Source organism: Mixophyes fleayi, chromosome 8 (assembly GCF_038048845.1).
Source record: "Mixophyes fleayi isolate aMixFle1 chromosome 8, aMixFle1.hap1, whole genome shotgun sequence".
Taxonomy (NCBI): Eukaryota; Metazoa; Chordata; class Amphibia; order Anura; family Limnodynastidae; genus Mixophyes; species Mixophyes fleayi.
The window spans coordinates 8,168,468-8,183,657 of NC_134409.1; the positions used below are offsets into that span (position 1 = coordinate 8,168,468).

Sequence of the window (15,190 nt, forward strand, 5' to 3'; positions counted from 1 at the left end):
AGAGAAATTAAGTAGAAGGCCCAAGAAGGCCGAGCAATGACCTCCCCCCTCTGTAGTGTTATCCCATAGTTACTGTCCACAGAGGTCCACAGTCCCAGCACCAATAATTATGACTCTGGAATTTCAGGCCAACGATGCAATTAGTCTCATCACAATATTGGGACTTTGAACGTCATTGGCCGGAAGCTGGTATATAGGGGAAAGTGCTTTGCAGATTACTTAAAAAAGTGGAACAAACCTTTACATTTTATGCCCATTCTGCCTATTTTTGCAAGTCTCCCACACACATATAATTACAGAACTATTTTGCCCCATCCTCCATCTTATATTTATATAAAAATAATATTCTACCAGTAATTAAAAAGATGAAGATATTATTGCAGCTAGGAGTGCCAGAGCCCATCTGTTCCCCATCACCAAGAAAAATACAGATAACTATTTATTTCCCCCCACTTACGTGCCACAATAGAGACTTAGGGGGCAATATAGAAGTCAAACCACCATTATTCTAATTAAGCCAACAACGTTTGAAGTGTGTTACTTTGTATGATGTCACTGGTTTCTAGTGAACCACCGGATACACAGTCATGACTATTGGCATCCCACAAATCAGCTTTAAGGTGAAGGCATTTTTTTTAATGGTGATCCAAATCAATTACCAGGTCAGCAGTGTAAATCCTCAAATCATCATCATCATTTATTTATATAGCGCCAACATATTCCGTAGTGCTTTACAGTTGGGGACAAACATAGTAAACTAATAAACAAACTGGGTAAAACTGACAAAGAGGTGAGAAGGCCCTGCTCGCAAACTTACAATCTATGGGACAATGGGAGTTTGATACATGAGGTTAAGTCTACATTTTGCATTTCGGCCCAGTCAGACTGTAAAGGTAAAAGTGACTCATAAGCTAAATGATTCTGTCACACAACAATGTTGGTCAGGGGGTAGTTGTCTTGTGTGAAATTGTGTAACGGATGGCAATAGGGTATTGTAGTGAGGTTAAGAGGGTGGTTGAGGAATATTATAAGCTTGTCTGAAGAGGTGGGTTTTCAGAGAAGGCTTGAAAGTTTGTAGACCAGAGGAGAGTCTTATTGTGCGAGGGAGAGAATTCCATAAAGTGGGTGCAGCCCGAACAAAGTCCTGTAACCGGGAATGGGAGGATGTAATGAGGGTGGATGAGAGACGCAGATCTTGTGCAGAACGGAGTTGCCGAGTTGGGAGATATTTTGAGACAAGAAAGGAGATGTATGTTGGTGTATATGACATTTACACACTACATACTTCTAACTATTCAGACATGTGGCATCTGGGCACTTTGCTGATAAACTGACTCTTTTGTCACAGTGGAATAATAGTCTGGCTTTAGTTATCCTGCTTATCATTTTCCCAAATGCAATAATCTGGACTGTATGATTTCAGCCCGCTTCTCCTCCTTCCCTTTCCTAGCTTCTATGGGGTATATTTACTAAACTGCGGGTTTTAAAAAGTGGAGATGTTGCCTATAGCAACCAGATTCTAGCTGTCATTTTGTAGAATGCACTAAATAAATGACAGCTAGAATCTGATTGGTTGCTATAGGCAACATCTCCACTTTTTCAAACCCACAGCTTAGTAAATATATCCCTAAGTGTTCTAGAATTCACTTTGCGCTCTGCACCTGTTAACGGCACTTTGTTTTTGTAATCCCCTGTATGCCGTTTCTGTTTTTGCTCATGCTCTATGTACTGCGCTGCGGACCCTTTATGGCGCCATATAAATAAAACATAATAATAAACAATAATATGATTTAATTGTCATTAGTAATTTTTTCATCGATAAATTAATTTAGCCCAGGTTAATTCAACTGAAAAGGGGTCAGAAAAAAAGGAGTTGGTAACACCAATATAAATGACCCTACTCCCTTATCTGGTAAATGCACTAGGCTAATGCGATTACTTTTAATTCAATAATAAAAACTAAAATATTTGTTAAAATAGGTGATAGGTGATATTAAGTCCCTCTTATAAAAAACAACAACTCTGTATGGTCCTGCCATTAAAACCCAATACATGCCCTTTATCCACATGTAAATGAATCGCAAAGTTCTCAATTGCAACACTGTGACAGTATGCAATATATTGACATTGCACTGCAATTGCACACTTGCTCTTTAAGAACCCACAAGCATCAGATGAATTGCAGACGTCACTCTTTGCATACCAGCTCCCCTCCTGGAGACAGGGAGGTGAAAGTTCTGTTTATTTACAGTTCCTCTGTGTCAGGCTCTTTACCTGCAGCTGCTGTTTACCTGGTGCACTACGTCACTGTGTGCATTTTGTACTTTTAAATAAAGCTTGTTATAGAAATTAAAAAAAAAAAAAGTCACCAGCAGCCCAGACCTAAAGAACAGCAGCTGCCACAAGCTGGGAGTGATTGGAGTGAGCTGGGAGGACTGAGGTATGTGCCAAGCTGGACTCTGCAGCTCAGCTAGGGGAGACCCTGAGCCTGGCAGTCCTGGCCAGGTGTAACTCCTGCTTCAGGTGACCCCACCACACCCTGCCCCCTCCCCCCCCTGGGGGACCCTGCCTGTCATGCTGCAGTGGCTTTGCTTTATTGCAACACAGTGATACATTGTAACAGCAGAGTAAGAAGCAGGAAGTGATTGAGATTCCCATGTATACAGCCCACCAAGCTGAGTTTCATATGTATGATGCCAGTTCTTTCTGTCTCTAATGACCTGCAACTTATTTGCACCTTCAGAGGTGCAGAGAGGAGATCTGAAATATTGCCAGTAATCAAGGGGAACTTCCTGGTTATGGAAAATGCTACAGGAATGATGGTAACATTGTGTCAGCTCTGCTTTCTGCCGCTAAAGTGGACCAACTAACATTAGAGGCAGCCATTTGAACCAATAATTATGAGAACACAGCCTGTCAATTAACTTGGACCCAGTGACACTGGCCTCTAGTGAATTTATAGGCTGAATATTAGTCCAGCCAACACAACACCAGCCCCACTGGGAGGAAATATATTGTGTGGAACAGAAGTTATATTTTTATAATCAAAAATCTGGGTTTAGTTTCTATATAGACTTTTTTGTCTTTGTAATTCATAAATACTTTGGGTAGATCAAAATCTGTCTCTCCTGCTCAGTACTCTTGAAAAACTTGTCACGCAACTCAGATGAAACCAAAGGGAAGATTTAAATGTTAACTAGGTATCACTTTGATATTAAATAATGAATGCCGGTTTTGATGCCATTCACATTTTCCAGAGTAACCTCAAATGTAGGCACAAATTGGTTTTATAGGGATCTGTCCAGAGACCGGGGAGTGTCCGTGGATCTTGAAACAGACTAGCACACAAATAAAAAATTCAATCGTTCAGTTCATAGATGAGCCTTATATTATCTGACAAACTTACACATGACATGTAGCTTAATATTTGTACATTTAATCATAACTTAAAATAGATTTCAAATTTTACTTTGAAATATATGGCTAGTATTTAACAGTCAAATTGCTTAAGAAGCTAGATCAGACTTGTTTGAAGTGTTTACCGAAAGGATGTGTAGAATCTGCTGTAAAGTTTAAGCATTTGAAGGAAGAAAGTTCTTTAGCTGGATGAAAAGTTTCATGGACCATGTTCAACATTTAAAGGTCTCCAGTGCAAACTTGAACTTGAACACAATAATGTGTGCAGTTAGAATAAATAAGTTGCAGAAAACACCATAAAATGTAGTAATTTAAGTTCAGACGGACAACATGTTATAATATTACATTTGTAAGAGCCTCTAAATCCTGTCCCAAATATTTTAGACATCTTTAAACCTGCCAAAATTGATAGAAGTTTGAACTTTTTTTAAAAAAAATAATTTGTTCATTAGTTACCATGAACTAACATTTAATGATATTTTAGTATTTGAAAGCAGCCCCTTTGTGTAATGACTGAAAATGCAGGGTAAATTCACTAAGATTTAGTGAGAAACCCATTTAGATTATAAACACATGAAGTCTGATGCACATGGGTAACGGAGCTATCTTTTCCCTCGTATTCAGGGGCAAACGCAGGACTTGAGGTGGGGGTTTCCATGCCACACCAGCAGTGGGTGTGACCATTATTTGTGGGGGCAGGGCTATAATTTTAGACAGTTCTAGGTAGCTCTCCAACTCTTCCAATCCCCCTTTAAATACACAAGTAATGCTGCGTGCACTACTGTTAGGTGCATGCAGCTTCCCCTTCATGAGCAGAGCAGTCTGAAGTGGGACATACCTCCCAACTGTCCCTGTAGTCGGGACAAAGTCCTGACTGAGTGGGTCAGTCCCCAAACTCAGGACTGCCCCACCAGATTCAGGACAGTTGGCAGACTGTCCTGCTCTCTCCTACCTGTTCTTTCTGCTTTCAATACTTGTTGCTGCTGCTCGTGTCCTAAGCTCAGTTGTGCTTGTCTGGATCCTGGAATGTTGGGTCCCTGTTTGTAAAAAGGACAGATACATGAGATATAAAAAGCCTATGAGTGACCACTGTAGGACTACCTCCCTCTATGCAGTCCGACATTAGATCAAAAGAACTCATGTTTTATTATTAGTCATCCTTTCTTGTAACCAGCCCGACTGTAAAATAATTTTATTCACCTTTCATAAAAAGACCTATTTCCCCCAAACAAACCCAACATGAAATTAATGGTAATCACATTTATTTAATAAACCTATTTCCTACCGTACATTAAATAACTTTCATTCACTTTTACGAAATAGCAATTCCTTTTCCCAAACACAACCACACACTTAATAGCGGCCAAACAATGCCAACATTAATTTAATAACGCACAACACTGACACCAGCCCCCCCCTGCTGCTGCACTCATACACATTTAAATTAGCACCCCTCACTTACCTTTAGGTGCTCTTCTGCAGCATCGCTCCTCGTTGCTTAGACAGGAAGTGAAGTAAACACTCCCTGTCTGAGGCCAATCAGCAACAGGCAGCCTCGTGATTGGCTGCCTGTTGCTGCCACTTACCACCAATGCTGTGTGTGTTGTTGCCCCCCTTCCCCCCCCCCCCCCCCGCAATGCTGTACAGAGTACAGTCATGGCCAAAAGTTTTGAGAATGACACAAATATTGGTTTTCACAAAGTTTGCTGCTTCAGTGTTTTTAGACCTTTTTATCAGTTGTTGCTATGGTATATTGAAGTAACATTACAAGCATTTCATAAGTGTCAAAGGCTTTTATTGACAATTACATTAAGTTTATGCAAAGAGTCAATATTTGCAGTGTTGACCCTTCTTGAAGACCTCTGCAATTCGCCCTGGCATGCTGTCAATCAACTTCTGGGCCACATACTGACTGATGGCCGCCTATTCTGGCCTAATCAATGCTTGAAGATTGTCAGAATTTGGGGGTTTTTGTTTATCCACCCGCCTCCTGAGGATTGACCACAAGTTCTCAATGGGATTAAGGTCTGGGGAGTTTCCTGGCTATGGACCCAAAACTTTGATGTTTTGATCCCTGAGCCACTTAGTTATCACTTTTGCTTTATGGCAAGGTGCTCCATCATGCTGGAAAAGGCATTGTTCATCACCAAACTGTTCTTGGATGGTTGGGAGAAGTTGCTCTTGGAGGATGTTTTGGTAGCATTCTTTATTTATGGCTGTGCTCTTAGGCAGAATTGTGAGTGAGTCCACTCCATTGGCTGAGAAGCAACCCCACACATGAATGGTCTCAGGATGCTTTACTGTTGGCATGACACAGGACTGATGGTAGCGCTCATCTTTCCTTCTCCGGACAAGCGTTTTTCCAGATGCCCCAGACAATCTGAAAGGGGATTCATCAGAGGAAATGACTTTACCCCGGTCCTCAGCAGCCCAATCCTTGTACCTTTTGCAGAATGTCAGTCCCTGATGTTTTTCCTGGAGAGAAGTGGCTTCTTTGCTGGCTTTTTTGACTCCAGGCCATCCTTCAAAAGTCTTCGGCTCACTGTGTGTGCAGATGCACTCACACTTGCCTGCTGCCATTCCTGAGCGAGCTCTGCACTGGTGGTGCCCCGATCCCGCAGCTGAATCAACTTTAGGAGACGGTCCTGGCGCTTGCTGGACATTCTTGGGCGCCCCGAAGCTGCCTTCACAACTGTTGAACCTCTCTCCTTGAAGATCTTGATGATCCGATAAATGGTTGATTTATGTGCAATCTAACTAACAGTAATATCCTTGCCTGTGAAGCCCTTTTTGTGCAAAGCAATGATGACTGCACGTGTTTCCTTGCAGGTAACGGTGGTTAACAGAGGAAGAACAATGATTTCAAGCACCATCCTCCTTTTTAAGTTTCCAGCCTGTTATTCTAACTCAATCAGCATGACAGAGTGATCTTCAGCCTTGTCCTCGTCAACACTCACCTGTGTTAACGAGAGAATCACTGACCTGATGTTCTGATGTACTGAAATTCAGTGGAAATGTTGCTTATGGGATAAATTTCATTGTCATGGCAAAGAGGGACTTAGAAATTATTTGCAATTCATCTGATCACTCTTCATGACATTCTGGAGTATATGCAAATTGCCAACATAAAAACTGAAGCAGCAGACTTTGTGAAAAATATTTGTGTCATTCTCAAAACCTTTGGCCATGACTGTATAAACCATAAAGTACACCATACATGGTATAACAGCACAGAACAATAAATTAGTACTACGGGAGACTTCAAAAGCTCCAAGCAAATATATATACAAAGAATATTTGTCATTCACATCAGTCCCAGCCCCAATGGAGCTTACAGTCTAAATACACACACACACACACCGACTGAGAGATACTAAGGTCAATTTAATAGCAGCCAATTAACCTTTATTTTTGTGTGGAGTGAATGGATCATTTCTTTTAACTTTTATTCAGTTCAGACATTATTTATTTGTAATTTATTATTATAACTTTTCTGCATATTTATTTATATATTTTTTTCTTTGTTTACAGATTTCCGGTGTAATCTGTTCACTACACTGATTTAAGGATGCCTGAATTGCTTGACACAGGTAAATTGAGTTTATTTTGTGCCAATGTTGTTTTGTGCAGACGTTGTTTTGCATGAATAAGAATTTACACTGATGATTGTGTCGTCTTAGGGACTTCTACTATAGACAAGCAGCGAGCGCTGCAGATCACAGAACGCCTACAGAGGAAGCTGAAAGATGAAGGGGATCTCTCCCACCATGAGTCGCTGTGTATCTTGCGGGATACATTGGCAAGCCCCCTGTTTAATCAGATACTGACAGTGCAGCAGTCAATCAAACAACTGAAAGAGCAGGTGAGTGTACGATATCTGTGCCTCTTGAAGTTACTTTTGATGGTATTTATAAAGACCTCTTAGTTGACCGGTAATACTGGCCGTATTGACCACTGTCATGTCAAGTTGGCATTTTGTGGAACGTTCATCCTGATTTGAAGGAGAGATCCTGCTAAATGTTGCCTATATTGTTTTGGTTAATAAAAATGTATGCTTATATTGCATAGGCAAACCGGGGTGGGGGGTTCCTAGTGCCTGGAAACCCCCCTCCAAGCATGGGGCACTGTATAATTGAGGTGGCTGGACCCTGCCCCTACTTCACACAGCTCTGCTTGAAAAGGGAGAGCTGTGTGCACCTAACAGCAGTGCACGCAGCACTGCCCATGTATATTATAGGGATAGGAAGAGTTGGAGAGCAGCCAAACACTGTCTAAAATTATAGCCACGCCCCCATGCATGCTGGTCACACCCACTGGTGGCGTGGTGTGGAACCCCCCCCCCCCCCCTCTACAAATCCTGCATTTGCCCCTGTATTTGGTGCGCACATGGTGTGCCCTTAATGTTGGGCCCCTTAATGCATTGCGTGTGGCTCCGTATTCCGGAGCGGCAGATTTTAAACTCAGTCAGAGGGGAACCGGTCAGTTTTTTTTACCAAGCGTTGGCAGGGGAGGGGCTCAGTGCGGAACTAATCAACTGGGATCTGATTTCTTACGAGTTCACCTCATAGCTGTAGTGAGTCGGGAGGGTAGTTGGGGATAGAATATAATGCAGTTGAGAGGGCTAATAGAGAATGAAGATGAGGGTTAATGAAGAACAATAGTGATTAAAGGGAATTAATGGAACATTTGATGTCAAAAAGGGATTATTGATGGAAGATAAGGTGTTAAAAATCCTCCTCCTAAATATAGTTTAAGTACAGCTGGGTACACACTATTGAATTTTACTTCAGATGTGATTTCTGTAATGATTTCACCAACGACTGAAATTCCCGATGATCATACAGATTCCTGTGTACACACCTACACGATTTACTTTCAGAACTGTGACTCTGCAGACTGTACAGATATCTGCCTACCCTGCTGGTTGTGAGTGTGTACACACTGCCACATTTGCCCGACGTCGTTTATGTGCGCATAAATCTGCGCGCTCAATGGGACTTTCAGTGGTTGGTAAAGTTGTTTCAGAAATCGCATCTGTAGCACTTTTCTGTAGTGGGTACCCAGCTTAAAATTGCATAAATGTGTACCTAGCTTAACTGGCACTGACCATCTAGCTACCAGTGATGTAGATTGTTCACTAGGGACCCTGATCCCCTCACAGAATGGAAGTTATAGACACCCTTATCAAATCCATCCATAAACCTCATTCAGGATTGTCTTGGTTCTGAACTGTAAATTTAAAATTTGATTCCATATGATTTGAGTATCAATGGTCAGGGTGTATATATTAAATTTCTTATTGTCAAGTACAGAAATTTTGTTTTTTAATTAATTTGGCTGGGATGATATTTTTATGTCTGCAGCTGAACCGAATGCCCGCTGACCGCAATGCGGAGTTCGATTTCACCAAGAAAGGTTTGTTGGTGTTCGAAGCCGACTCCTCTGCCTACTCTGGAGACAAGAGCAACTCTTTGTCCTCTACCAGTTTCGATACATCTAAATTTCCTCTCGTCAACATGAACTTCAACGCGGATGAATTCAGCAGGAAAATTCTTCAGATGGCCGAGGTGAGTGAAGGTCTGCCTGCGTTTCGTAGAGTAACACAGCAAATAAACGGAACACTTGTGAAATGGTGCGCATGCGTTTTAAATTGCAGATTTATACCCACTATATATATATATATATATATATATATATATATATATATATATATATATATATATATATTGCAACAGTGTACTGGAGCAGAAATTGTCAATCCTTAGCACTGGTGGAACTTGGTCTAGAATATTTTACCAGTATCCCGAAGGAGCCCTAAAAGTTGTTCATACTTGGGCATGTAGTGATTGAGGTTAACAGATAAACCTAAGATCAGCTTTGTGTCTTCTCTAACAAAAGTGCACAGCTGACATCAGGCTAAATCGTTTTTTTTAGGTCGCATTTTGTTGTGCTGCATGAGTTGTGAATGTTTTCAAAATATTCACTTTTTTTCTATATTTCAGAACTTGTTTTCATCAGATTATTTTTATTTTTTGGTAACCTTTTAATCGTTTCCATTGTACGGTTCTATCACTATCTTTGAACTTGGTTAAATGATCCAGATTTAATGTGTAAAAGCCACTGTCTTTAAATCACACCAAATTACTCTGCTTCTCGTAAATCCATATGGCAAGTCAGTAATACTGTTATGTAGAGGGTGTCCCAAAGATTACGTTCCTTATCTAGTCTTCTCGAGGTTGAATCACATGGGCGTCTTAGACAATTTTGTAACACTCTAAAACACAAATGTATTTCAACCAGAAGCTGCAGTGTTCTGACAGTACAAATTGTCACTAGAGGAATATTCCCATTGAGTAGGAAATCCTGTTTGCCCCATTACCCAGCAGCCCTCTGACAGCTGAACGCTCCACTGTGATTGAGAAACGGGGTTCACAATTTCACATCGTGGCACAATGAGCGCATTTAATACCCTAATTTCCCAGCAGTTGCCAGATTGGAAAACTGCGTCTTAAAATGCCCTCCGGGACCATTATAGATACATACAAGTGTAGTTCTCTAAAACACATTCTCATCAAGCTTGCGACGTACAGCAGTCACCGACGGTAAGTAGGGTTTGTCGGCATAAGTCGTTAGGGCCCTTCTAATAGGAATCGCCAACCTGTTATAGCCTGGTCCTTGCAATTAAAATGTTATCTGTAAATTTAAACACAAAGACTGGTGTCCGAAATCTCCCCTGAAATTCCCCAAACATTCCAAACTGCTGATTAACTAGGAAATGTGGCAAATGACTGTGATTATGTACTTGATGACTGAGCCAGGAGACTTTTACAGAAGCAAATCTTGTTTCCTGTTTTCGGTGACTGTGGTGTGATTCTGATCGCTCAGTGCATTCAAACTGCCTCCGATAAAGACAACAGATGTAATATTCCTGCAGAATACATAAAGACACAGCGCTACAGAACCCAGTGGGTGAGACACTTACTGTCACCAGACTAGCAGTGTGATGGGAAACTGAATGGGGATAATGGCACACTCAGGATCATCGTTACAACATATCAATTATAACTTAATGGGACGTTATCATTCAGGGTCTTGTAATGTGCTGGATGTAGGGCCAGCGTAAGCCCTGTTGGCCCCTAAGTAGCCCCCTCCCCCACCTCGGAAGTGGCATCCTCACCCAACTGCTTGCTTGGAGGTGGGAGCACCCTCTGCTTCTGAGACTGGGTGGTCTAGCTCTTCACTGTGACACTACTAACGTATCGCTGACCCAGAGCTTCACTTGTGAGAAGTTACTGGCTGCCTATCCTGCGTGTTGGCGCCGGCGCTCCACGCAAGAACACAACGGGGCATTAACGGCACTGGAAGAGTGACATTATAGTGCTCATATTAGAATCCCCCTAACCATTGGTGCTCTAGGCAAATGCCTAGGTTTACCTAATGTTTGCGCCAGACCTCCCTGTCTTTCATGAACTTTTACTTTTAGGAGTATGTCTGTAACACCGCTATAGTGAAACCTAAAACACGATTGTAATCTTATAGAAGAGCCAGTTTCTTAGTGTGACCAGCGTAAAGCAACTACATTTTAATGGGGGGGGGATTCAATAAGGAGCAAGGTGCCGCCGAACATTGTCTCAATGTTAAACGGCGCACATTTCCGCCCATTGCGGTAAGGAATCTCTGCTCATTTTTCTGCCCATCTCTGCGGGATGCAAGGAAAAATGTGCGGAGATTCCATCCTCAACATGACATCGACGTGTCGCTGCGATCTCTTCCGGAGACGCATCGCGCTGAATCTCCCTCTCTGTCTGAATAAAACTGGTAATATTGGGAGATATAAGTAGCCGGGTGACACACAAACCATTGTTTGTACTAATTGCTGTCTTGTGGTGTTCTGTGCCCCAAACTGAAATTCCTTAGATATGAAGCATATTTTAGTGGGATAAAAAAATTCTTGGCATTTCTGGAATACACACAAGCCAGAAGTTCATTATTTAAAAAAATAAATAAAAAACAAATGCAAAAATATGCACTGCCAAACAGCAGTTAATTCAGTCTTCATTTAAGCAGGAACCTCTAGTACAACTTATTTAGCTTGCGAATGAAGTGTGAAAATAGTTCTGAAATTCCCTGAGGTTTTTCAGGCACGGAGCGGCCCGACGCGGTGCTGCGTTCCACTGGAAGTAATGAAGTGAGATCCTCATGCAGAATTAATTTATTATCAAAGTGCTGAGTTTGTTCTGTCTTACAGGGTATAAATTTCTCCAAGTTCACCAGTCTCTCTGGAGCTGATTGAATGTGTTTGGCAGAGACATCAGCTCAACAAATCAAAATTCTATTTGTTTGTTTTTTTGTTTTTTTGTTTTTCATTAGGGCAGACAAATTGAATATATAGATATAGAAAAGCCTTCTGTAGGAGGCCTGGGCTTCAGCGTTGTGGCACTGAAGAATCCCAGTGTGGGAGATGTTGGCGTGTTTATCAGAGGGGTTCAGGCAGGAAGCCTCGCAGACAGGTAAGATTTAAATACGTTTCTTTTCCTTCTTTCAAATCAAATTGAACTACGTTTTTGTTTATGTAACTTCGCAGTGGCCCATAATTTACAAAAACTAAGCCTTCAACGGTCAGCATTATAGAAAACGCATGGGAGTTAAATTGGCCACGGGGTAATATTCGGTGACTGAGGCTTTCAGTTTCAATGTATTTTTTTGTAACGTTGGTAATTATGTGCGGGGTCAGGTAAGGCTGATTCTTTTCACACTGGTCATTGATACCAGATGGTGTAATGAATATTTATTTCATAAACTGATGTAGAAAAAAAAAAAAGAAAAGGCATTATTTACTTGTACGCATTGGGTATGATTTGCGTCTAGGTGTGTTTCTTGTATTTAATGCAGCATGCTGACATTATTTTTACAGGGGGATGTGTACGAATAGTCTTAGGGGCTAGCATTTGTCAAACCTTCTAAAATGTAAAAGTTGAGGTGTTGCCCCTAGCAGCCAATCAGATTTTAGCGATCGCGTTCTAGAATGTACGAGATAAATGATAGCTAGAATCTGATTGGTTGCTACGGGCCACACCTCCTTTCTTTGCTTTTTAGAAGGTTTTTATAAATCTGCCCTTTAAAGTGCACCATTGTCTACACACACTGAGCCATAGGCAAACCGAGGGGGGGTTTACTAGTGCCTGTAACCTCCCTCCAAGCCTAGGGCACTGTATAATTGAGGTGTCTGGACCCTGCTCCCGTTTCACACGGCTCTGCTTGAAAAGGGAGAGCTGCGTGCACCTAACAGTAGTGCACGCAGCATTGCCCATGTATATTATAGGGATAGGAAGAGTTGGAGAGCAGCCAAGCACTGTGTAAAATTATAGCTACACCCCCATGCATGCTGGTCCCGCCCACTGGCGGTGTGGTGTGGAAACCCCCCACTACAAATCCTGCGTTTGCCCCTGTGAGCTGTACCAATATTTAAATACAACTTCAGCAATGTCTTTGTTTCCTCATACCTCCCAATTGACCTGGCGGGACAGTCCAGTATCACAGAGCCTAAAAGGGGCGGTTCTTCTCCAGAAATGGGCGGACTTTTGTCTAAAAGTGGGCGTTTTCAGGGGATATGGGCTGGTTTGAGCAAATCGGGGGTGGAGTTTATTATGTCCCGATTCTCTTTGTCTCGGGGAGTTATGGTCCTAATGAGCTGATAGGCTGCCTCCTCAAGAAAACTGGATATCAAAATAGGCTTAGTTTGTATGGTAAATTTAATGTAATACACCCCATCCATTCACTGGGAATCAGTAATTAATGGATTGTAGTCAGACAGAAGGATGTATACGGATTTCTCCATCGTGTGCAGTGGCCGCTCCACTTCATGTACAAGTGATGACATTTTATGAACTTTACGTGTCGAGAATATAGGAGCCACGTTCCTAATGAGACTGAAACAATAACTTACGTCTATTTGGGTTTTTTTAAAACATTTAAAGCAAAATAAACACAATTGTTTATAATTTTCAGGGATGGGAGGCTTAAGGAGAATGACCAGATATTGGCTATTAATTTCACCCCATTGGACCTGAACGTCTCACACCAGGAGGCGATCACGTTACTGCAGCAGTCCTCCGGGTACATGCATTTGGTTGTTGCAAAACAGCCTGCGGCAATCACGGCTCAGAGCCAGTCTAACCAGCTGGATGACCAGGTAAATTCTCTTATCTGTGGTGTTCATGTCTGAGGTCCTTTATAAATAAAGCTTTATTTAAGAGCATGCATTGGATAGCACAGATGTGTAGTCACCCATGGCAACCAGGCACAGATGTGTAATCTGTTCAGATTAAATGCGATGGCTTCGTTCACCATTGGATGAAAAGGGCATAGCCACAGCTAAAAGGGGGTGACCTGGGAACATGGTGGTGTGAATGGTTTTCTTTTTAAGGTGCATTTGGGTAGGGTCTGAGCATGAGATGCAGATAGTTTCAAACCAGTGATATGATTGTCATGCTCAAAACAGCGCAGATTAAGATGTGTGTGCTGTGCTTATGGGAGGCCGTGACACATCCACTCCTGTGTTTGGGTGAGGACAGGGCTGCATGTGACAGGGGCAGTGACATGATGTGAGGAGGGGAATGGAGGCAGCAGAAAGCCACAGACTGAGAGTTATATAGTGGAAGGAGCAGGGTCCTCCAGCAGCACAGAGTATATCAGGAGATGAGGGAAGTGTTAGTGAGGACGGAGCTGCATGTGACAGGGGCAGTGACATGATGTGAGGGGAATGGAGGCAGCAGGAAGCCACAGACTGAGAGTTATATAGTGGGAGGAGCAGGGTCCCCCGGGAGCACAAAGTATGTCAGGAGATGAGTGATGTGTTAGCGAGGACAGGGCTGCATGTGACAGGGGCAGTGACATGATGTGAGGAGGGGAATGGAGGCAGCAGGTAGCCACAGACTGAGAGTTATATAGTGGAAGGAGCAGGGTCCCCCGGGAGCACAAAGTATGTCAGGAGATGAGTGATGTGTTAGCGAGGACAGGGCTGCATGTGACAGGGGCAGTGACATGATGTGAGGAGGGGAATGGAGGCAGCAGGAAGCCACAGACTGAGAGTTATATAGTGGAAGGAGCAGGGCCCTCCAGCAGCACAGAGAAATGATTTGAGGCTATATATATATATATATATATATCATAGTTGATGAGTTTGAAAAAAGACACCAGTCCATCAAGTTCAACCTATTTTGGAGCTCCTGCGATCCTGCACCTATATTTGAAATTGATCCAGAGTAAGCAACCACCAATCTGTTTCAATTGTGAAAATCCCCCCCCAGATCCAATATTGCAGTCCTATATTTACCCTATATCCACTACTATCCTTCATTTTAATTAACGGTCATATCCCTGGATACACTTTTCCGCAAAAAAATTGTATAACCCTTTCTTAAACATATCTATTGAATCTGCCATCACAACCTTCCCTGGCAGTGAAATCCATATCTTGACTTCCCTTACTGTAAAGAACCCCTTCCTTTGCTGTTTGTGAAATTTCCTCTCATCTATTCTTGGGGAGGGGGGGTGGAGGGGGGGGGATGACCACGTGTCCTGTGTATAGTCCTTGGGGTAAAAAGTTCCCATGAAAGTTCTCTGTATTGACCCTTCATGTATTTGTGTGTGTGTGTGTATATATTATATATTAATGTAATTGTATATATGTTTTACTGCTAGAAGATGCTTTCTGCTTTTTGTTTCTATGCTGTCACTAGGATAATAGTGTCTTTACTGTGATAGTGACAGT

The 15,190-nt window shown here is 42.2% G+C and overlaps 1 protein-coding gene across 2 annotated transcripts in view; it reads left to right on the plus strand.

Moving 5' to 3' along the window:
- Positions 1-2,360: 2,360 nt before the first annotated feature.
- PATJ (PATJ crumbs cell polarity complex component) overlaps positions 2,361-15,190 on the plus strand; it is a 159,203-nt gene continuing 146,373 nt past the window's right edge. For both annotated transcript variants that reach the window (XM_075181788.1, XM_075181789.1), the window contains exons 1-6: positions 2,361-2,440; positions 6,949-7,007; positions 7,098-7,279; positions 8,781-8,984; positions 11,788-11,927; positions 13,426-13,609. In XM_075181788.1, the coding sequence (XP_075037889.1) occupies positions 6,986-7,007; positions 7,098-7,279; positions 8,781-8,984; positions 11,788-11,927; positions 13,426-13,609 (732 nt within the window). In that variant the 5' untranslated portion in view covers positions 2,361-2,440; positions 6,949-6,985. The remainder of the gene's footprint in view (positions 2,441-6,948; positions 7,008-7,097; positions 7,280-8,780; positions 8,985-11,787; positions 11,928-13,425; positions 13,610-15,190) is intronic.